Consider the following 24787-nt stretch of genomic DNA (forward strand, 5'->3'; position numbering starts at 1 on the left):
CAAGGAATTTGCATAAATTTGACGACCTTTGGCCCTTTGCTTGTTCAAGCAAATCCGAACTGTAGATGGAGTTTCCGCTGGTTTAGCAGCAGACCGCCAAGAATAGCGCTGCAAACTTCCCACGGATCAGATCATGTCTAGCTAACGATATCTTAATGTACCAAGTGCGATCAGTACCCACATGTTGTAGATTACATAGAGTTAAATGCATTTTGACTGGGCAAAACCAACTAGCGGAAGTCGAAGCTGTGATCTGTTTTGTCGCAGTGCAAAATTTCCAACAGCTCTCGCGGTTTTTCACACACTTTCTCTCGTGCGCTGTCTGTGCACTGATCTCAATTAAATCCGCTGACAAACGACTCGGACTGCGGATCGGTCGCTGAGACTTGTTTGATTAGATCCTGGCTTTGGAATTTACAAAAATTGCACAAGTCGTACGGACACACTCAGGCCAAAACATGAGCTGCTGATCCCCGTCTAATGCTCGATAATCTATCTAAACCACACGCAAGTTAAGCCAACGGGAAATAACGTAGTCAATGAACAGATCGCTGGGAAAGTCCCTCAGTGAGTGCACATCTTGCGGTTTATTACAAAGTATGCAAATGCCACTGTCGAGAGCTTGATCAAAATACGATGTTCAAAGTAGACAAATATATTATAGAAGATCGTAATAGAAGAAAATGCACTTGTCTAGATCGTTTTATAGAGTTCTAAAAGATGCTATGCAGAATATCGTATAGAAGATCGTAAATGAAAATAATCAGTATCAAAATACGATGTTCAAAGTAGGCAAATATATTAGTGAAGATCGTAATAGAAGAAAATGCACTTCTCTAGATCGTTTTATAGAGTTCTAAAAGATACTATGCAGAATATCGTATAGAAGATCGTAAATGAAAGTAATCAGTAACAAAAAACGATGTTCAAAGTAGGCAAATATATTAGTGAAGATCGTAATAGAAGAAAATACATTTCTGTTGATCGTTTCATAGAGTTCCAAAAGATACTATGCAGAAGGTCGTATAGAAGATCGTGATTGAAAGCGATCAATATCTTGATCAGGATACTGGACGATTATAAGGTTAAGATTGTAAAAGAAAGTGATCTATACTATAAGAGAGTATGCAGAAGATTGTAATTGAAAGCGATCTATACGCGGAAGCTCAATTATATCAAAAAATTCTTATAATTAAATTTTTGTAGATAGTTTTAATGAATTCTCATAGAGACTATGCAGAAGATCGTATGGAATATCGTAATAGAAATGTGATCTATGCCATAAGAGAGTATGCAGAAGATCGTAATTGAAATCAATCTATATTCGAGGAAACTCAATTATATCACAAAATTCTTATAATTCAATTTCTGTAGATCATTTAAAAATCAACCAAAGCGCAAGCAAAAGATCGCAATTGAAAGTGATCAATACAAGGAAATCCTTAGCATTCAATTGAATTCAATTGAATTTCTAACGATATTCGTGACTTTCTCAGTTTCAGCTGCTGCTCACATAGTCTCATTTTATATTATACACAAAAATTAGAAGATGCTAATCGATCACGACTAAAATACGCTAAAATGATTGCCTAATGAACGCTTATAGACTAAATTTCTTAGCAGAATTACAGTCTATATATAATATATATACAAGCAAATGCATTATTAATACACTATCACGAAATGCGCATCAGCTCGATATCCGGCTTGTGGTCAATTAGACAATTCGAGATAATTGTAATTCCTTAAAATAGCGATCAGGTGCAAAGCAATTTGAATTAGCTTAGCTGCGTCGGTGGGCCACACGCAGCGATTACAAATTATGCTGAATATATTCGAATTCAGTTATCAGTATTTATGATCTTTTTCTATGCCCGCAATTGCAACACTCCACTCGCTATATATAGGTGCATTCGTGTATATATAGCTATTAAAACTGACCGGATGCATGCCCGCCGCCCACCCAACCGATCTTAGATCAGTGGCCAGTGCCAATGCGCCTTGGTCAGGCAACAAGTGCATAACGCCAGTTGCCACGAATTACTCAGTTATGCAAAGCGCATTTATGCAACGAGCCGACGACGAAGAACCATCAACTGTTGACGATCGTTGACGCTACGCCTTGGCATTCAGAACGCACTGCATTTCCTGCCCCCAGCTGAGGGTCAAAAAACTCGCCCACAGAGGGCGCATGAATGTGGGTGAGGTGGGGGAGACTTGGGGTAAGCGTGTAACTGTTTTAATGCCTAATTAATTGATTGCCCTCTTGGACGCATTTCGAATGCAACTCGAGGGCCGCAAGCAAGGGCCATAAAGACGTCTGGCTGGCGCCGCTTGTTAGGATTTAGGGGTTTACCAAAACCACAAGTTTTCGGTCGAATGGCAGTTGGCATTAGAATGCCAGACGCTTGTGTTCTGACTGCAGCGCCATTCATGAGTTTTGTTCCATTTTCAATTAGCTGCACGTTTGCTATGCTAATGATGGAGCACAGATTTTTCACCATATCATGTCCTGGTGCTCTCTTCCGCCAGCTTTTGGTGCGGCATTCGCAGCGGCTCTTTGACAAACTCACATGTCATTTGAGTTAATGTTCACACGGGACAATTTATATGCTAATTTGCAGTGGGCATCAAAGGCCGCCGATTGACTGACGTTCCACTGATGAAGGTGTTAGAAAAGTAATTACCTTGCATTTAAATGCTCAATTAGTGCGCGGGCTAACCAGCCAAACGACACCAAGAACACCAAGAACACCAACAACAACAGCAGACGCACTTCAACTCCAACTGCAACACTGCCAAAGACCCAAGTCGACCGAGTCGCTGCGCTTGATGTGAGGCTCGTTTGTTCTCTTGATTGGTGGAACCGCGCGCATGTCACAAACGAGCACAAAGAACTTCAAACGAAACCACTTGCAACGCCATTTGAGTAACTCCCTCAACTACTCCCAAAGAGATCTTGCATGTGCATCCTTCTGACTTGAGGCTTCACCTGACTACTAAGTAGCTGCTGCAAATAAAAGTTCAAAGTTTCTTATTCCTTTTAGAGCATACTCAGCTAATATCCCTTCTCCTGCCTCTAACTGTCTCTATTACCTCAAAGTGATCTTTTCTTTATTGACTCTTTGGTTTAATGAGTATTTTCTAGAAATATATATTTCATTCCGATATCGCAGCTCGTTAGAGTTAGATTTGACTCAATATAAAATCATTTTAATACGACTTTAAATTCTTTTACTTAACTTAATTTTTCTATCATCATCTCATCATTTGAGTTCATCTCATCTAATTTCTGAGCTAAAAAGAGCTTTCCTCTTTCACTTCCTTGGAATGCGTTACGCTATGTCTAATCTCTTGCTCGTCCATCTGAAAACATCGCTCCAATATCATATCAGTCTGTAGTCTCAGCTTTCCCTTGCCAAATCTGCACTCCATTACTCAGAGTTTCCCTGGATCCAAAGACTCAGCTATCTTTATACTCTGAACCATCAAGTGGCTAGCAGCTAGCAGCTAGCAGCTAGCACTTTGTGTGTTCAACTTTCCCTTGGCTCCTTTTTGGGTCGCTAATCTATAAATATACTAAGTGATCTCTGGCGGTGACTCTGTCACACGCTTTCCCAGGCTGGACAGACACCTAAGACAGGTCTCTCTCTCGCTCAAGCCAGGCGGGCCAAGCGGGCCGCCATTACCACGTAAACTCCTAAATTATAATAAACGTGTAATCGTAATGTGTGCTTATGAACATAATCTCTGGGTGATTTGGCATGAATTAGCGATGCTAAATGTCACCAGACCGAATGATATCAGTGCAGTTCAAAGCCAAAGCCACAGAGCCAGAGCCGGAGCCAGGGCGCGTCGCTCGGTGGTCGCTCCCCAACCGGTCCATACGCATCATAAAAATCGGAATCCGCAATTTCAATCCGACTGAACGATTGATTCAAATGTGCATGCGAACGCATTTCGCAATGCCAAACACATAAACTCCAAAGTGTACACAACAGTTGACTCCGGCAATGGGCCTGGGAATGGCACTGGAAATGGCTTAAATGGATGCACAGTTATGGTCGACTTTCAGCTTGGCCGACAGTTCCTGCACTTGTTCTAGCAGTTTATATTCTTAAAAATTTGCATTTTGTACTGCGCCTGATAAACTGGATGATCTTTTTTCCTATCCTCCCCATCCCCAATCACTCTCCGGCCATGTGAGAGCACAGAAATGATTATATGATCGCGACGACATTTACGACACACTTTGTGGCTATTTATGCGGTGCATGCCAGTCGGGCAACGTCTTCAACTTGGGTGGTATATCGAGCACCTTTAGCTCTGAGTGCTGAGAGAGAGAGAGTGAGAGAGAGAGAGAGAGACAGGGAGCGAGGCTCATTAGCCGCAACTCATTCGGCTGTTCTTAGCTGGGGCTATAAATATTTTGATTTGTGGAGCTGCAGTTTTCAACTGGAGTACTCGCAGCGGTTTCCATTTGACGATTTAATGGGCCATCAAAACGCTGTTTGGTTACGTGCTGCTAGCTCTTCCCAGTTGAACTCCAATTGAACTTTGACTACAACTGCGCAAGTGTTTAATGGTCAGCCGGGGCTAAACGGAATGCAAATCTTGTGAAAGCGATCACAGCAAATTGAAAATCATATTTGTCTTGCCCTCCCCAACTTTCCCATACAGATATCGGTCTCTCTCTCTCTCTACTTCTCCCACTTCCTCAGCCCCTCTCTAACGGCATTACAATCAAAATGTGGAACAAGTTCAATCGCAACGCCTTTAGGGCGTTCAGAGCCAAGCCAAACCAAAGCAACTCTCAAGCCATAACTGACTATCATCAAAAGGCAGGCAGCATCGATCTATGCAACTGGCAACTGGGCAGCGATGGCAACCACACCCGCACCACAATGCAGCACCACTCGTGATCATTGTTTGATGCTTCTGACCTGTGTGTGGGTGTGTGTGTGTGTGTGTGCCTCTGCCTTAGAGAGTCGAAGAAGCAATGGCACTGCAGGACTTGGTTGAGTTCGACAGTGAAGAGAGTGGCTAGACATGCGAGTCTAAGCTGCAGCTCGTTGACTATATAACTCAGAGAAATGCTATACATAGGGTGCTACTACTCTGGCTCACTTTGCCACAACTGTGCTGGGTATCTGTTCTATGAAGTCAAGCATTTCCAGATCAACTTTCCTATTTTGATCCTTTAGATCAAAGCAGAACTGATCCCTATGAAATACCTGTGCCGGACAGCCAAGTGCGCCAGCTGTGGATCAGCAATTAATGATCTGGAAATGGCATGTCAAAGCGTTTTATCTGTGAGCTGCTGTCATATGGCACTGCAGTGCTCTAATCCGTGACCGTTTTGCACTGCGATCGTGCGGCAGAAATTCCAAGGTTTGTCAGCTCGTTGGCCTTTGGTCACCTGAGCTTAATTTGAGGCTGCAGCTCCACTTGGTTGGGTTCGTTTTGCGGCATTGATAGCAACGGCTCGATAAGTTTTTCTCACACACACGAAGCTGGAAAAGTGGAAAATGGAAAGTCAGGCGATCGCAAAGATCGCGCCGATCAAATATGTTATAGAAAATTGAGCACATACCGCAAAACACAATGCCACAACGAGAGATAGAGACGAAAGAGAGTGAGTGCGAGGGGCGAGGGCAGACACAAAACATTTGCTCACTTTGATTTGTTTATTTGGCTGCCACACGAATCTCAAGCTCCCTGGCAGCAGCAGCAGCAGCAGCATGCAGAAGTTGGCTTCAGCAACAGCTTCTCCTGGCCGCAAGTTGACCTTTCACTGCGCCGATTTGCCGGAAGCGCTCACCCAAAATATATCACCAAGCGAATATCTACAAAAATGATGATTGGAGCAGCCGCACAACAATGAGAGGGCACAGCCGAGCACAACCTGAAACGAGCTGGACTCCAAGCTGAAGCTGGAGCTGAGCTGTAGCTGGCCAAGTCTCTTCGAAAATAGTAAACAATATCTGTAAAAATAAAAACGCCCAACGCCGCTGCAGTTGCCAATGCCAAATGCCCATTGTTGTCTTGCAAATGTAATGCGGCCCCAGGCGTTGAGCCAACCAAACCAAGCCGAAGCCGAGTTCAATCTGGTAGGCAGCCAGACGAAAAGTGGCCAGCCCGATGAAGCCAGCTGAAGGGTCAACATTGTGAACTAGTTCAAATCATTTGAAAAGAATCACACATTGGACCAACTGAGACTGAGACGCACCCAGCAGCTCGCTGAGTTAGCCTCAGACAGAGGTTCTTGATGAAGAACTTCTCTAGAACTAGTGGATGCTCTGTAAATGGCATTCACTATGTACATACTCTTGCCAATCGGCTATAAATGAATATATATAAAAACTTAAACTTAGATAGCTATTTGTCTAGCTCAGAGGACGTGCTGCAGTTGTTATCGCTCAATCGCTGAGCTGCGATATGATCAAAGGCATTCTCTGGGAATGCTAGACACAAGTTGCTGTCATACGATGTGGGCCTGGACCATTTAGTGCTATAAATTACTCTATTCGAGCGTAAGCCAAAGCTATCAACGCAGAGCAATCAAAGGCAAACAACTGGGGAGCAGTCGCAGACATGCGAGCATCTAGCTCAATGAGAGCGACTGGAGCGAGCGGAGGGAGCGGAGTGGGGAAGCGGGCGAACGTGCAGTCCTTACAAATTATGTTTAATTAAAATTTCTGTATTAAATATGACACAATGCTCCGAATTCCGGCGCGAAATGTCTACCCAATGGCCCCAAGGCCCCAACGTTCCAGCTGTAATTATTATAGCACCCCAAAAAACCCCGCCGAAGCCGAGCGAACGATCTCAGGGCTGTCCTTGCCTCTGGGCGAAGCGCATCATTTATGATTTTGTTTTATTTATAAAATGCCCATCATTTTAGTCCGTTGGCATCCTCAGCCGCCTCCTCCCCCAATCTTCAGCTGCTGCTGCCGTTGCTGCTGGTGCTGATGATGCGACGATGTCGTCGATGATGATATTTACAATTTTTTGCGTACATTTGTCGCATAGTTCGGCCGCTGGGCCGCGATCTGTTGGCCATTCGCGCCAAGAGCAAACATTGTGTCCATATCTGGTGTTATGACAAATGCTGTATGTAATTATTGTATATATTTTGCAGCATTGATCCCACAGAAGGACTCTCTTGTCTGGCCCATGCCCGGGGGCAAAAAGATATCAGAAATGTCGCATATTAATAACGCCCCGGATGGGGACATTTCGTGTGCTGCGTTTTGTGCCTTAATTAACCCTTTTTAAATTGGGCATAATTAGGGAAGACACTGCACTGAAAGAAATTAAAGACTAAAGTTTTCCAGTCGAAAAGGAGTTGGATATTGATTAAGTTGGGGCAGCACGTGGCTTGGTATAAGCAGATCTTAAGGAATTACAATTGTATTATCTTTATTATATATATATTATATATTATATTATATATTATATTATATTATCTTTATTCTGTAAACAATTTATTTTTGTTGTTATTTTTTATATTTGAGCCCATATTTAATTTGCAGGAAATATATTTATAATTTGACAGCATTTCTCTCCCTCTCTCACTCTCCTCCTTTTGTTTTTGTTCAGTGTATTCCACAATCGTCATCTCATCATTATATCATTCACATTCGTTAATATTTTTGAAATTTTTTCGCGTAATTTGTTGATATCAATTTACACAGAGGCCAAGCGCTGGCTCTGGCTGTGGTTGTGGCTGTTTCTCTGGCTCTGGGATATAATTATATCATTTCGATTGATCATGCGCCATGAGTTTCATATGAGATATGAGCTCGCGTTTTTCCTCTCTTTCTTAGGTATGACTGAAATACCAGACAGAGTCCACTGCAGCTCCAAAGTTCTAGCAGAGTATGAGCCGCAATTGTGCTGGACTCCAGTTAGAAGAGGGCCAGAGAGACCGGAGACTCCGAGTTCCAGTAGAGCACAGCGGGTGTGCTATATAATTGAAGGACAGCTCTGAAGTTCAGACAGGTGCAGGGAGCACCTTCAGCACTTCGGACTGAATTTGTTGAGGCACTGCTGGCTGCCACTTGACGATGATGAATGTGAATGTTGGCGAGCTGCGATCGAGGTTTGGACATAAATGGTTTGATTTGTTGGCAGCTCGTTGCTGCTCCTCGCAGTGCCCAGCTCAATATTTAAAGCAACTTTCACACTACCAACAACAGCAATAATAGCAACAGCAACAGCAACAGCAACAGCCACAGCAATGAGAACAACACTCAATTTGATGTTGGGCGACAAGCCCTAAAAGGCCAAAACACGCGCACAACCCAACACACCGTCGAGCTGTGAGCCGTCAAGAGCCGAGCCCAAACGGAACTCAAACCACAAAACAGAACTGAACGGCTCTCTAAGTATATATACTTTAGTATTTATTTGCGCTGCACAAATTTGGACACACGCTGCATACCAAAAAATGTGCACGTAAAAGGATACTTTTTTGGTCCAATGCCGCCTGCCGCCTGCCGCCTCAGCTCCGAGCCACTGGCAGCGATGCAAACGCCAATAATTTATAAAGCGGACAATAAAATGTTATCGAAAAATACAACAAGAGGCGCACGCGGACAGCCTGAACTAAATGCCGCACGCCTGCGCAATGCTCAACAAGTTGTTCCCGCGCAGCAGAGCGACAGAGAGAGGGAGCGAGACGAAGGAGTAGAAGCTGGAGGCAGAGACAGACAACGGGGCTGGCAGAGCCCTATGCTACGACGTTCAGCGTATGTTGATGATATATGAAATCATATAACAGCAATCGGCAGGCACAACAACAGCACACACACACACACACTGAGAGCTGCAGATGTGTGTAGTTTATTAAATGACAAACACTTGAAGCGCTGTGTGCTCGCAGGCTCGTTGGCTCTGCTGCTCTTGCTTTATTTATGACACTTCAACAAGTTGCTTAGGGAATTTGCCACAGTTTTATTTATGGGCTGCGCTGCGAATTTCATTAAACGAATTGAAAATAAGGGCAGCTAGACAAAGCTGAATTTGAATTGAAGTACTAAATCTTATTTCTCTGATAACGATCAGCTGGAGCCTCTTTGACATGCAGAGCAAAAGCTGAGAGTACAGTTAATAAATATAAATATTTGCAAAACAAATTGTGAAGCTGAGCGAATACACTAAATGCTGAATTAGAAACAAACAAGAACACGATTTATTTACGTCAGCCAACGATAAATGTCATCTCTAAATTCACTTCCAAATCATGTCTAAATATATTTGTATATAAAGTCAATACAATGGCAATCGATACTCGTTTATATTATCAAGAAATTGATCATCAAATGTGCACGACACGTTTCGAAATTAAATCATTTTAGTTGAGCATTCAGCGGGCAGATCGATCGCATAGGCTGCCATAAAACTCTTTGGCGATCGCGACATTTAAATGATTTTTATAACACATCAGCGGATTTGGGCATTGTTTTTGTTTTACTTTTTACGGTGTGGCAAAATTTTAATGACATTGCCCATTGTATCTGGAATATGCAAAAGATTTTAATGGATTTCAACTTGATTTTGATTTTTGATCAAATAATATAAATGAGGCCATAAAATTTAAAGTAGTTTGTCGTGGTTGTTATTGCTGCTGCCCAAAAGCGTGTTAAAATTGGACTAATGGCCTTTAATTTAAGCAGCAGCAGCAGCAGCAGCAGCAGCAGCAGCGCCAGCAATAGCTGATGTAGTTTTCATTGGTCAAAGAAAAGCTCAATGAAATCGAGTTCCACCCACAGTCAGGCTTGTTGTATATAATTGAATAATTGTGCGGCTGCTGTTAAACTTTCTCCATTCAAAATTAAATCACTTTGTGCCCGGCTCGGATAAGATCAAGATCGTTCAGTAGGCTGTCCCCTTAGCGGCGCCTTAAACAAACAGCAATCCCGAACGAGCCGACACATTTGCGTGCCAATGGCGTAATTTACCACTTAACATATCAATTGTGCGGCTATTAATCAAACGAGCCAGAGATTCGTGGCTGTCCAGTTTGCTGGCTCTGCTTTGATTTGTACGCATCGCTTGTCAAACAACTGAAACAATAGGCGTGAGGCGGGCCATAGGGAATAAACAACAACAACAACAACAAAAACAATTAAAATTAAAATAAACTTTTAAGAATACAAAGCCAGAGGCATAAAAACATTTCTTCATTATATCGCAAATGTCCATCAAATCATATTAAGAGCATAAAAAGTAGAATTTTTTAACACCTCTTTGTATTGCCATCCCCACTCGAGTTCCTCTGTATTGTACGGCGCTCGGCCACAGTAGTCCCCGCTGGCTCATTGGCAGTTAGACATCCACATCCACATCGACATCGACATAGACATCGACCTGTCCGATGTGGCCAGTTGATAAACGCCTGCTTCTTTGGCATTCCTCAATCCTCAATCCTTCATCTCAATCTCAATCTCGATCTCCAGCTCGAGCGCAAACTATTTCATTCAGCTTGTCAAAAGACGGCATCTAATTGCTTTTGTCTGCTCCACTAAGGTGCGCGCAACATCATTTGTAACGCACTCCAAGCGCAACAGCCCAAAGTATAACAACTCAATAAGCGAAACAAACGATTTCAATACCGGCACCACTTCAAAACACTTAAGCGCCAAAGTATATCTCAGATCTTACCAGCAGCTGACCCCACTTGACTTCCAACTTGGCTCAGAATACCAACTCATGGAGCCCTAAGCACTACTTCTCGAAGCCCGAATACGTGGAAGTTGCTTAGAAGTGAAAACTAAACACAATTGAGTAGCATTTGGAAATGTATGTGATCATAGAATTTCTATATTCAATATTCGAGATTAAATGCCCATTGAGTGACGTTTCACATGCTTTAAATCTAACTGCCTAAAAGTATGCAATAAAATATTACAAAAGTAAGCACTGAATTAATTGAGGTTGTGGTGCTGCGAATTCAGGCAGAGCCAAAAGCCACATATGGTTTTGCTAGTTCTTATTAATTTAATTAATTAATAGTAGATAAATACTTATATAGTTCATTTTACTAAATATTCATACTTAAAGCTCCCTCACATGAATAAGCGCATTGGCCTGTGGCAACTCTCAACGATCGCTTTGATGACTTCTAGCTAAGCAACCTGTAACGACGTTTGCCTCGACTTTATAATAGATAACAAATATATATATATATATGTATATAATTTAATGTTCACAACACAACTCAAGCATTACAATAAATAACTTTATCATCCCAACTAGTTAGCTAAAGAGAAGAGAGTCGGACAAACGACATTATCTATAGATATTAAAACAATTTACTAATTGCCAATTCCAGAGAACGAGCTCAAAATTCAAATAACAAATTCATATTATAAATAAAAATTATGAATCTATAAATAAAATAAAAGTTCAAAAATGCGCAACAAATTAATCCATTGGCTTTCGAGTGTATCTTTTCAAGCAAAACAAATTAAAAGTTCATTAAAATTTTAGTATAAAACGGGAAATTCGCATTGACTTCTGCAAAGAGAATCATGAATAACCAAACCTGGCTCTGGCAACTGGTTGTGATCGCTCTGCTGGCTGCCAGCCAGGCTAAGGTAAGACTCGTACGTCAGCTTCATCAGCTAAAACTAAAACAATTTGTTTTTCAGCAACGTCCTTTTACAATTCAAATCAAAAATTTTACCTGTTGGCCAACGGAGCCTTCGTTGTTTACCGACTTAAGCTGCAGCAGCAGCAAGAAACGTGGCGCAGCCACGATGAGCGCGCGCTTCAGTCTCAGCCAAGCACTTGAGCAGTTTAGTCTGATGGTCGACTTTGACATTATCAAAAAGGATAACTCAAAGATGAACATACAGCATACTAAAATCGATGGCTGCCAGTACTTGACCTCAGCATGCAAGCACAAATTTCAAGGCGGAATCTTTGAGACGGTGCTCAAGGTTAGCAATTTGCCCAGAGGATGTCCATTTCAAGCAGTAAGTGATGAGAAACTAATCTCATTCATCTTATTATCATATACATTTTGTACAGAACAAAGTCTACGAGGTACGCAACTACACAATTACGCTGGAAAGAATCCCCATGGCTTTGCCTTCTTTAACATACCACGTCAAAATTAAGTTCTTTCGGCTGAAGCAAACAATTGGCGATGCTCTCCTTGTTGCTTCTGCCATGTATTGAAATGAGCGTGTGCTCAAACATATGTATATAAATATATATACATATCTATATGCTGAACTATAAGCATTGCCTCTTTATCTTGTTATGTAGTGCAATCAAAAGTACTCAAAAGTGAGCTCTTTTGCTCTGTTATACGAGAGGGAGAGAGAGGGAGGAGGAGAGGGAGACTTCTGTTTAAGTTTTTATCAATTTATAAAGAAATAATTGGCCCACCTAGCAGGCCTCCTAACATTGCATTTTGAATTTCTTTTTAAATTCCCGCAATTGAGGCTGTGGTGCAGCGAACTGTTACAGCGTTAACATCAATGCTGTAAAACAGTAACCGGTTAAAGAACTGAATGTGAAACGGTTGTCACGTGCCTTAGCAATTAGCTCTGTACCATAAGCAATTTAACGAATTCCGACTTTTGAAAAACTAATGAAGCGTTTAGCAATTCAAGCAGTTAATAAAACCCGTTGAACTAATTAACTCGTATATATTAAATATGCATTTACCTTTTCAGTTCACTTTTGATGGCATTATAATTTAGCTCAATGAAATGATTTTATTACAAATTTGGTCTATAAAAGCATCCATGAAGCTTTGCTTGATTGAAGTTTACCTTTAGCAACATGGACTATCGCGTTTGGCTGCATCCGCTCGCATTTGTGACTCTATTGAGCTTTGCTCAGGCTAAGGTGTGTACCTCTGCGAGTCTACCCTCACTTGATTCTATATCTTTATAATTCCACAGCGAAACTTTATCGTTGATCTTCACAATTTCACCTGTATAATAGTGGACCCCTCTTTTGGCAAGGAATTGACCTGTATTATTCATAAGAGTCGCCCTAATCCCGTCATCTCCGCTCGCTTCATGCTCGCCAAAACAGAGAAGGAATTTAATATACATTTTATCCTGGACATTGTAAAATCTGACGAAAGCGTCATAAAAATGGGCAACAGCAAACTCGATGGCTGCAAATACCTCAGCTCCCTGTATGGCAATAATATTTATGGCAAGTTCTTCAGGCGGATTCAAAAGGTCAGCAATTTGCCAAGAAAGTGCCCAATACCCGGCGTAAGTACTCTGATTCTTACTCCTCAGTCTATTTTAATATTCTAATTTGCAACAACACAGAATAAACTCTATGAGATTCGCAACTATTCGATCGATGTGGACGAATATCCACCGGCTGTGCCCGAACTCACCTTTCGCCTTACACTGAAAATAATGAGAGGAGACCATGTCGTGGCAATAATCTTCTTTATTGCCAGTACAATATATTGAAATGAGCTTCGCTTAACAAATTTTTATTTGAATTTAGCCTGAACCTCTATTTCAATAAAAATGCATTCAATAAACACTGCGGCGAATTAACCTGTGCAGCACGTTAACAGTTTCTCCATTGCTGTAAATATACTCAAATAGGTAAATAGTCTCATGGCAGTCAGCTTGACAGCATAACGAAGGGATATTTGATATGGCGCGTAATTTAGATTGCACTAAGCTATTTCTTATTAAAATGATTACTGTTGAGCAGCAGCAGCTTTTGTAATAATAAAATTTATATTACAATAAATAAATTACCTTTTAATTATTCACGAAATAACATATATAACATGTAGCGAATTGAGACAACCTTTACATCAGAAGTGTGAAAGGACTAAATGGTAAGCGGTTAAAGCGTAATATAGCAATCAGCTTTGAAGCACAACTAATTTAACGTCTTAAAATTTTTAATTTAAAGTAAATTTAACATTAAAATAGTTTTTTTAAATAAAACTTAATGATGCATTAAACACTAATAAAACCATTTATAATAATACACTCGTTCTCTATATATATTCAGTATACATTAAAATATCGACTACATTATAATTTAGCTTAATGAGTTTATTTTAGTCTATAAAAGCAGCTGCGACGCTGTGTTTAATTCAACTGTACTTTCGACACCATGGATCATCGCTCTTGGCTGTACCCTCTCGCATTTATGACTCTGTTGAGCTTAGCTCAGGCTAAGGTAAGCTCCTCTCTCAGTATTACCTCACTAGATTCTATATCTTTATAATTCCACAGCGCAACTTTATCGTTGACCTTCACAATTTCACCTGTATATTAGTGGACCCCTCTTATGGCAAGGAATTGACCTGCGTTATTCATAAGAGTCGCCCTGATCCCGTAATCGCTGTTCGCTTCATGCTCGCCAAAACAGAGAAGGAGTTTAATATACATTTTAACCTGGACATCATAAAATCTGACGAAAGCGTCATAAAAATGGGCAACAGCAAACTCGATGGCTGCAAATACCTCAGCTCCCTGTATGGCAATAATATTTATGGCAAGTTCTTCAAGCGTATTCAACAGGTCAGCAATTTGCCAAGAAAGTGTCCAATACCCGGCGTAAGTACTCTGGATCATACTCCTCAATCTATTTTAATATTTCAATTTGCAACAACAACAGAACAAACTCTATGAGATTCGCAACTATTCGGTCGAAGCGGACGAATTTCCGCCGGCTGTGCCCGAACTGACCTTTCGCCTTACACTGAAAATAATGATAGGAGATCATACTATCGCACATATATTTTTTATTGCCAGTACAATCTATTGAAAAGAGCTGGGCTGAACAAATTTGTATTTTAATTTAGCCTGAAACTGTATTTCAATAAAAATGCATTCAATAAACGCTGCGGCGAATTAACCTGTGCAGCACATTAACATTTTCCCCATTGCTGCAAATATACTCAAATAGGTAAGTGGTGTCATGGCAGTCAGCTTGACAACAGAACGAAGGGATATTTGATATGGCGCGTGATTTAAATTGTACTAAACTATTTTTAATAAAAATAATTTCTTTTTTTCTACAGTACAATATTCAGCGAATTGTTACAGTTGATGTAATTAATTTTGAATTACAAAGTAAAACAAATTTACCATTAAAATGTTGTTTAAGCAAGCTAGCAAAGCCTAATGATGCATTAAGCAATAATAAAAGCTTTTGCACTATATTCAGAAATACTATGAATATATTAAAATGTCGACTACCAAATAACTTACATTAATTTTAATGAGATCATTTTGGTCTATAAAAGCAGACGCTGTGTTGAACTTGTGTCCTTTTGACATCATGGAACATCACAGTTGGCTGCGATTACTCTCAGTTGTAACTCAATAAAGCTTTGCTCAAGCCAAGGTACACAATCTCGCAGCGTTAGCTTTTTGCCCAAGCAATGCCCGTTTTGCATAGTGAGTCATGTATTTCTTAATATGTAATTCTGTGAAGAATCGTTTTGAATGTCAACAGTCAAACGGGGGACGAAACGGGTAACGAACCGGGTAACATTGCACGGCTGGTTGATAATGGCGGGAGCTTTAAATGTAAACTGTTTAGGCAGCAGCTATCACTTTAAAGATTTTCTGTAAACCACCAAAGCACGCCCCCCCCAAAAAAACACTTCATTTTGTTGGCCATTTCGGTATGTATATATATATATATTTCGATGCTTTTCCATAATCGGAATTTTCTTGAAAGCAACAACACTGGTAAAATGCTTTAAATTTATTGTTTAGGTATTTATGTATTTGGTTTTTGTTTTTTTTTCTCGTCTTTAGTTTAGGAATAGAAATTTGCAATGTATAATACATTATGTATGCGCACAAATTGTTTTGTTAAAAACAATAAAGTAACAAATGCTTTAGGGATTACATACAATAGCCACATGCCACATGCCTACAAGCATGCATTTGTGTGTATATATCTATATATATATATATATTTATTTGTAATGTTGTATGTGTATATGCTCTTTATTATCGTATTTATATTAGCCACATTTCATAGAGTTAAGCATTAGTATCTGTACAAGAATTGCATTTGTGAGAAAGAGGGACGTTTATATGGCTTGCGAACTGTCGCCATGCTTCAAATGATGCTGCACATGGAAATTGAGCAATCATAATTACGGTTAAATAATAGTATTAATTGTTCATTTATGCTATGCAATCATGTCGCCCACAGTCGCTTCCTCAGCGATTTTCGCTTTCTGCGCAGCTTTTTGTATGCGAATTTGCTCGGTGAGATTTTGTAGTCTTCATCGAATTCCAATTCGATTTTAATTAGATTTTGCAAATTTAATTGGCAGTCCTGTGCACAATTAATGAATAATATTTGTCATTAATATAAATGCATATATATATATGTATGTATGCAAAATCAATATATATATATGTATATTTAGTATATAGTTTGGCTTACCTCGAGATTCTTGAAATGCCAATGCGAATCGCTCGGAGAGCCGCCATCGCTGGACAGTTGGCTGAGACAGGTGCGCATTGTGGGCCAGCATTGGCAGCGCTTGTTGGTTATCTCGCAGCCCGGCTCCAGCACAATCGACTCCTCCTGCGTGCAGTTGCTGAGCTGATTAAAGGTAAGCGCCGTCAGGTGTTGCAAGTCTGTCACAAACAAATTATTGACCACGTCAAAAGCCAATATTAAATATAAATATATTATGTAAAATATAAATGCTGAAAGTCATTCAATTCAACAGCATTTTATGCTATATATATATATTTATATATATATATATATATATATATATATATATATATATATATATATTTAAATTAAACCTCCGCACACTGCAAACTGCATTTGCATTTTGCATTTGCCTCGAACAGAAGTTTTAGCGCTTGGCTGAAATGTGATGCGTTTTATTTGCCCATGCAAATTTATACATTATTATTAAATTGAACATTTGTATACTCTGTCACGTTGCCTAAAAGAGTATATAGGCTTTGGCAAATGTTTGCCTTCCTTTGGGTCCCTATGCAAAGAACTTTGTCGCTGTTGTAGCTAGAAACTTGGCTAACATTCTATGCCGTGTTAAGTTGGCTGGCTTACGCCTACTAGGGGCGTGGCATATAGATAACTACTGTATGCATTTAAGCTTATTCTGAAGCTGCATTCTTATAGTTTGGTACTTGCAGATGTTCCTTTTAGCCTGCTAACATTTTAGCTCAACTGTCAGGCACGTCTATGCCCGCCTCATCTTAGTATATATATTGCATATACAGCCACGCCCATTAGTGAATTGAGGGCGTGATCAGTCAGCACAAAAAGAGTGTTTTAGTAATAGAGATTATACTTAATAAGTATTCACAAATCAGATTCATATCAACTCAGTTCTTTAATCTAATCAGGTAAAGTCACCTGCCTTGCCTCACTTACTAAGCTCAAATTTGATTTGATTCAAATTAAACCCACTGCAAATCACAATTGTTAAAGCTAACTAATGTTCAAGCCAAAGTCTCATATGAGTTGAATAAGCCCAAACTCCCACATCGCAGGCCATCCAATTTGGTCAAATGGAATACTTGGCCAACTGCTATAACCGATTAGCTAAAGTGGCCTGCACATTAACCCCATGCGCATTAGATATTCATATATTTGTGAGTTAATATGCCATAGATGCTTACCCATGCAGACGCCCAGGCCGCTGCTAATGGGCAGTTTGGTGACACACTGCAGGGGCGGTTCGCATTGGCCGGAAAAGCCGCCGGGTCCGCCGCAGGATTCGCCCAATGTTTTGGCGCAAATGCGACAGCATCTGTGTGGTTGCGAGAGCAGAATGAGAGCCGTTGTGAATACGAATGCGAATATCGATGCACATTAAATGAATGATATATGAAGCGCCTACTCAACTTACTGGCAGGGATCCCATAGCATTAGGCCCTTGCCGGGGCAGTCGAGTGCGCGTATAACGTCGCATTCCTTCGGATTGCAGTAGCATTTGAGTCCATTTACCACATTGTTGCTGCCAGCTGCTGCCATTATCAGCAGCAGATAGCAGCACAAATAGATGAGATAGATCCGTACGTTCAAACGGCCAAAATAACTTCCGTTTCGTCGCATCCTATGCGGAAGTTTCGCTTTGTTGTTTTGTTTGAGTGCCCTGCCACTGCCACTGCCACTGCCGCTGTCTGCTGTCCTTCGTTTCGTCGTTGCTTTTGTTGTTGTTGTTGTCCTTGTGCGTGCGACTAAACTCCTGCCAACACCCACTGCCGCAGCACCACCTCCGACAGCACCTCTGCCATCCGATTCTGCTCTTCCGCCCATTTATAGGCAATTTTTATTGTGTTGCTGGCGCTGGTTTCGCTTCGCTCTGTTCGCTCTGTTCGTTTTGTTCGGTTGCTCGCCCAGCAATTTGCATGTTGACTGCAAACCAAAAGCGTTGTTAAATGATTAAAATGCCATAAACTATGCCACGCCCAGTGGCCGGGGCTTTAATGGGCTTTTATATAACAGCCGCATGACTTTTTCGGCCAGCGACATTCCACCTAATTTTACCGCATTACAGCTAAGCATACTTTGTTCGCCTGTGACTCTTTCGGCTCTCCATTCTTTTCGCTCGCCTCTTTCACTTTTTCATTGCATACTTTCGGGCGGCACTCGAATGGCAAACACTTTCGCCTGACTAATTGTGTTTAATTATAGTTGGCAATCTATTAGTTATTTACATAAACATTGATTTATTTCATTGGCAAGTGCGCATTACTGTTTGAAGCTGTTCCGCGAATCTCCCCCAGAATATTTAAACTAAAACTGTTCCGGGAACATTTTAAAGAGCGCGCGCGCTCGTCTTACAAGCAAATTCTTAAGCTAATTTCTCAAGATTTTCTTTTATTATTTATTTTGTTTTGCACGGCCAAGATGTAAACAAAAATTATGCTCTACTTAGAGTTGCTGGACATAGTTGAGCTTGTTTAAATAGAAGGAGTGGGAGAGTTGAAGGCGGGCAGTCGTCTTATACACTTGTAATAGAACGCTGTTTACTCTGTACTAATATAGCGTCAAATTGGAAGAGAATTTTTAGCATATGCTTTACTCTTAAAGCATATACTATATGTCAAGTAAAACTGAATAAGAAGCAACTATTAGCTGTTAAAAGAGCTAACAAATTAAGCAGCGTGGCTAACTCAAAACTATGAAGCTTTAAGAAAAACAAACGATATCTCAGTTAAGCGCTGCCTTGCGACTATCGCAGCTGAGTTTAATTCCCAGAAAGTGGCATTCAGTACTCTATAAAGTCCATTTAATCTGCTCATTAGCCTTATCTGACTGTTGATTCTGTACTGAATCCAGTCGTGTTAACTTTAAACTATATTACTTTAGGCATTGAGCAAGAACTGTCAAACTTCTACCAAACAGCTCTTGAGTGCTGTTTCATTAGCTACTTCTTAAGTTCTGTGTGGCATAATAATCAATCAAAAAGTTTCTTTATTGGCTCAATGCGCCTTAAAATGCATTTGGCTAAAAGAGTTTTGGCCAATAAAAACTTCTCAAATTATGTTTTTTCCTTTCTATTTTTTTATTATATTATACTCTTTTTCTATAGGTTCCTAACTAAATAAACTAAACTTTGTGTAGCTTTCAATTGAATTGAAATGTATATGAAAATTTATATTTATCAATCATTTTTAATATCAAAAAAATATATATATATCTTTCATATCAATTAAGCAAAATGTCATTAAAAATTGTGCAGCAAATTCGAGCAGCGAATGCAATTTTTTGTGGAATTCAATTAATTCCATGCGAATAAATTACGGAAATTTCATTTAATTTACATATGAGAAATATTGTGGCATTGTTGTGGCACACACGCACACACACACATAAATTCTTGGCTTAAACAGAAATAAAAACTTTTTGTTGTGCAAAATTAACTCAGCATTGAGGCAGCTCAACTTTTATTTACAAACAAAACAAAATTTAAAGTTTCAATAATATTTATGTGCTAGACAGCTTATCCGAGCGGCAGCGGCGGCAGCAGCAGCCGCCATAATAGCCAGCACGCATTTTCATACAATTTAATTTCTGGCAGCGCCGCAAAGTATGCAATAGAAAATGAAAACTTAATTTGTATTTAACAATTGAATGATACTCGAGTGGGAATCGACGTTAGTCGGCGGACTTAATGCGGTTTACTTGCGCCGAATCGAATGGCCAAATAGTCAACATTTGCTCTTGGTTTATATACTAAGCATATATACTCCATATATACATATTTATTTGTGTTTAGAGTGGCAAAAGCACTTGTGTATTTGTATTGCCTTTGACCGCACACACACACACACACACACAGTTGAAATGTTGTCCCATTTATTGTTGTTCTGCTTGTTGTTCGTGTGTTTTTCTTTTCCTCTTCTTTTTTTATCCACTCGTTTGTCAAGCACTTTTCGATTTGCCATTCAATTTCGAAGTGTGTTTGTGTTTGTGTTTCTATGTGTGTGTTTGCATTTTCACATTTTCCAATTTTAGTTTTTTAAACCAAGAACTATACAAGCTGAAAGTCAAGTCACCACACACACACACCCACCTGAGCGACTAGCTCTATGTTTTGGGTATTTGAAAGCCGTTCATTGGCCGCTCAAAGTTCGATTCTGACGACGTGCGACGCTGTTGATGATGATAATGATGTTCGGCGTTGGTAATGATGACGCACTTTTGGCTCATGAATTTTTCATGCGCTTTTGTCTGCCGCACGCGGCCATTTGTGGCAGTCGACTGACTAGCCCAACTGAACACCTTTTGCCAGTTGCTGCTTCGGCTGTCGCCAGGACATTTTTTGGCCAGCGACAAATTTCCCCCTATGCGAGGCGCGCTCTGTGCGCCGGCGCCCTAAACAGCAACACAATCAACGGGAGTGAGGCAAGCCTGGAAGGCAAAATTATCAGACGCAGCAGACGGATATGCTGCCAAGCATTTCGCCTCAAAATATAAGTCATTCAGTTATTGTAATTACAATGGCATAAAGCGCAGGAAGACGCAGCTTAAGGCGCATCAGAAGACATCCCACGCACACACTCACACGCATAGACTTAGCTATTTTGTAGGCCAGTGTAAGCTAATGGGCAATTACGAGTGTAAAATCTGATGCTTTATAAACTTTGACGCCGTGTCAGCTGCTAATAAGCATTCCGAATGCCATAAAAGCCGCACGGACGTCCAGTCACTAGGATATTCAGGACTTGAAAACATCTGAGCGGTTATGTGGCTTACCCACATAACGCAGCTCGCACAACTTGCAACTTTTCCAATTAGCGAAAAAAAGGAAGCAAGAAGATATAAATATATATATATATATATATATCTATATAGCTGTATATATAATGGAAAACAGACGTTCGAGTCATCTCGAGTCGAAGTTGGCATTGGGCTTTGCTCGTTGGCTCCTTGGCTCTTGGTCTTTTGGTCTTCTGGGGCTTCTTGGCCACAGCAAATGTTGCGTAAAACAACTTGCCGATACGGGCTGCTGCTTCTGCCCCCCCCCCCCCCCCCTCCCACACGCCCCACTTAGCCACTCGCTTGCAATTGAACAAAAGAGCAATCGGGAATTATGAGTGGCGCAAACTTTTTAACAACAATCACAAAGAACCGAGCAGCAACGAAAAATGCCAAAATAAAAATCCATAAATAAATTCGCATATACATACACGTATGTATGTATGTATGTACGTATGTATGTGGTCTGTGCAATCGCCCAATGCTTGGGCACAAATTGATAGAGTGCAAAACAATGTGCAACAAGATTCAACCCGGATGAACTTTTCTTTTAAATGTAAATCTCGCTCTCTTCTCTCTCTGTGTGTGTGAGTGTGTGTGTAGCATAAATTTACGATTATTTATTAAAACATTCTTGCAGAAACTTTTTGCCTCCAGATTTTTCACTTTCTCAATTTCTGAATTGTTATATTCCCGTTTCTTGCTCTTTCATTGCTTTACAACTTTTTGATGACAGTTTTATTAGCCATTTTTTTCCTGTTAACACCAAAAAAACATATATATTTATATGTATATATATAAGTATATATAAGTAGAGAGAAACACATTTCTTTGCATATCGCCAGCGGGTGTAACTTACGGAATTATGATCTATTTTTTATAGAACCTAAGTGGCTTGATTACAGAGCAGAGCTTCTGACTCTCCGCTCTCTTCCCTGCCTCCTGGCTCTGTTGCTAGTGGCGCCTTAGCATTTAATAGCAGCTCAGCATTGGCAGGCATGGGTAGCAGCATGCTTTTAAGCTTGAATTATTTTTTGTGGCATTTATTGTTTTATTTTTCGAGCATCTTCCGCTAATTGGATGAATGCGTCGACTGCGAGACAGCTCCGCTAATGAGGATTTTGTGTTGAAGTCTAGACGAGACCGTGAATTGTGAATCCTGACAGAAATCTCTTTACAAAAGGGCATACATAATTCATTTTCTGTTTAATTATGTATTGTTGCTGAAATTGAATAACTTAATCTGTATCCATTGAACAGGCCTCGACTCACCTTGCAAATAATTATCCTATATAACGTTGCTAATGTGTGGTGCACACTCGTGGAGCTGCGTGTACTTAGATGTGTCTTATGCCGAAGCTAGCTGAGCGCTACTCTCTCTTTTGTGTTTATCTCTGCTTCTCTTTCTTTTATTACCTCTGTATCATCTCTTTCACTGTCTCCCTATCTTTGTTAAGTAGTGTTACTAGCTCTCTCCATCTTCCTTCTTTTTTTACTGTCACTCTCACTCTCGCTCTCTCCGTCTCTCACTCCTTTTCTGTTTCGCTTTCTTTATCTCTTTGACGATCTCTCCTGCTCTGTCCTCCTGTCGCTTTCTATATCTCACAGTATATTTCTCTCTCTCGCTCTCTTCCTCTCTTCTCCCTGTCTCGCTCTCCTGCTTTATATGCATCGTCTCTTTATCACTCTCGTCCTCTGTCTCTCACTGTTTTTCTCATTATTTCGCTCTCTCTAACTCTCTCTGGTTATCTCTCTCTTTCTTTCTCTCTCTCATTCTGTATGGAGATCTCTCTCTCTCTCCCTCTCTCTCTCTCTCACTCTCTCTCTCACTCACTCACTCACACACTCTCTCTCTCTCTCTCACCATCTGTCTCTCTCTCTCTCCTCCTCTCTCTCTCCTCTCTCTCTCTCTCTCTCTCTCTCTCTCTCTCTCTCTCTCTCTCTCTCTCAACATCTCTCTCTCACCATCTCTCTCTCTCTCTCCCTCTCTCTCTCTCGCATTCTGTATCTCCATCTCTATCTCTTCTCTCTCTCTCTCTCTCTCTCTCTCACCATCTGTCTCTCTCTCTCTCTCTTTACCTACCTCTCCCCCTTTCACCCACAAATTCCTCACATTTTTCACTTCTTCTGTTGCTCCACTTTGCACAAAGTCGCTGCGAATCGCATAGAAAGGCAGCAGCTAGCGCATTTCTATGAATATTAATTACGCCGTGAATAATGAGGTACAATTTTTTTACATTACAACACTGGCAACGATCCCTGGCGTTGCCAGATCGCGTTGTTCGCATTTAACAAACATTCGCGAAAAACATTTGAATTACAAATGAAGCCAAGCAGAAAGCCAAACCAATTTGCGAGTGCCCACACAATTTATTTTAACAATTTTTGTTTTCAAGGGATTTGCGCTGGGCAATTTACGCAATGCCAGTGGCTGGGCGTGGCTAAGGGGCGGGCGGGGATTTAGTGTTGGGATATGCGGGCCAGCGCGTTTTTAAGGGCAAGTAATTTGCCACTCGTCCATTTTAAATTACATTAGTTAAGCGAAAGGACGACGCTGGTCAAATGCATATTTTTTCTTTCAATTACTTACGACAAGGGCGGGGGAGTGGGCTTTGGGATCAAGGAAAACCAACTGCCTTGCAGTGTTTTCTTAATCAAATTTACATATAAATTGCAGGCAAAACCAAACTTAAAGTTGAAAGTTGATTTCAATTATTTGCGGAAAGCTGATGAAGTTCTCCATGGCAGAGCAGCCAGATGCACAGCCTCAGCCATATCCAGTGCCACATTAGCCGCATCCTGCTGCCAGCACGTATTTAGGTTGTCAAAATGTCGACTTGTTTATCTTTAAGACAAGCTGGCAGACTCCACTCGAGTGTGACTGCCGCTCAGATACGCTTTGATTGCTTTCAAAGCGACGCAAAATATGCTTCAATAGCTGCCGACCAGAAATTTTCCAAGCTCATTTCTAAGTGAAAGCAAACCAATTTCCCACTGACATGCCGCAAACTACTTAGCAAATCTTTTGTTCAGGCATATGAAATGAAATCTTCGGGCTACACAAATTTCCAAGCGCCTGCCAAAGTGAGCAACGTTGCAGCTGCAGCTCAACTGCAATCAATTTGGCTATTTATTGGCATATGCAACGTTAAGAGGGGACTTCTTCAAGGTTATTTAGTTGCGTGCTTAAAGCCCTGATTAGCTAGTCTTATACTCTAAGGTTTTCCTTATATGAGTCTCTCACTTCTCACCACAGTCTGTCTGTTCTACACAGCTTCCAGAACTTACCTTATTCCATTTCAAAAATTATTTCTAGCCTATATCAAAGACAGCTTTGGACCTATGGAAAATCAAGTTGTTCCACACATTTCATATATTTCAGACCTGCCCAGAGCGCGCCTTCAGTAACTCCTTTCCACATATATTGCTAAAGCATATTTCACATGTGCCTCGTTTCTTCAGTTGCAGAAATTTAGTTTATAGCAAATGCATGCCTCAAGCATATTTCATAAGTTTCATTTATTATACTGCCCCTTAGTAGCCCCTTTAGGGC

General features: G+C 40.6%; 4 protein-coding genes across 4 annotated transcripts; 3 read left to right on the forward strand and 1 right to left on the reverse strand.

The window, feature by feature from the left end:
• The first annotated feature begins 11537 nt into the window (after window positions 1-11537).
• Window positions 11538-12189, forward strand: LOC111605724. The gene is made up of 3 exons (XM_023324415.2): window positions 11538-11603; window positions 11658-11984; window positions 12040-12189. Exons 1-3 carry the CDS (start codon window positions 11538-11540, stop codon window positions 12187-12189), a joined length of 543 nt encoding a protein of 180 aa, XP_023180183.1.
• A 612-nt stretch (window positions 12190-12801) lies between these two features.
• Window positions 12802-13457, forward strand: LOC111605723. Its single transcript, XM_023324414.2, has 3 exons — window positions 12802-12867; window positions 12924-13247; window positions 13308-13457. The coding sequence occupies exons 1-3, from the start codon at window positions 12802-12804 to the stop codon at window positions 13455-13457; spliced, it is 540 nt and encodes a 179-aa protein (XP_023180182.2).
• A 667-nt stretch (window positions 13458-14124) lies between these two features.
• LOC111605712 lies at window positions 14125-14781 on the forward strand. Its single transcript, XM_023324398.2, has 3 exons — window positions 14125-14190; window positions 14247-14570; window positions 14632-14781. Exons 1-3 carry the CDS (start codon window positions 14125-14127, stop codon window positions 14779-14781), a joined length of 540 nt encoding a protein of 179 aa, XP_023180166.2.
• Window positions 14782-15946: 1165 nt separating this feature from the next.
• LOC111605715 lies at window positions 15947-20720 on the reverse strand. Its single transcript, XM_023324400.2, has 5 exons — window positions 20549-20720; window positions 17876-18384; window positions 17646-17776; window positions 16426-16622; window positions 15947-16314 (listed from the first exon to the last, which is right to left on the reverse strand). Exons 2-5 carry the CDS (start codon window positions 18283-18285, stop codon window positions 16174-16176), a joined length of 879 nt encoding a protein of 292 aa, XP_023180168.2. The 5' UTR covers window positions 18286-18384; window positions 20549-20720; the 3' UTR covers window positions 15947-16173.
• Between the last annotated feature and the right edge of the window lie 4067 nt (window positions 20721-24787).

This window comes from Drosophila hydei, unplaced genomic scaffold (genome assembly GCF_003285905.1).
Source record: "Drosophila hydei strain 15085-1641.00,03,60 unplaced genomic scaffold, DhydRS2 tig00000001-arrow-pilon, whole genome shotgun sequence".
Lineage (NCBI taxonomy): Eukaryota > Metazoa > Arthropoda > Insecta > Diptera > Drosophilidae > Drosophila > Drosophila hydei.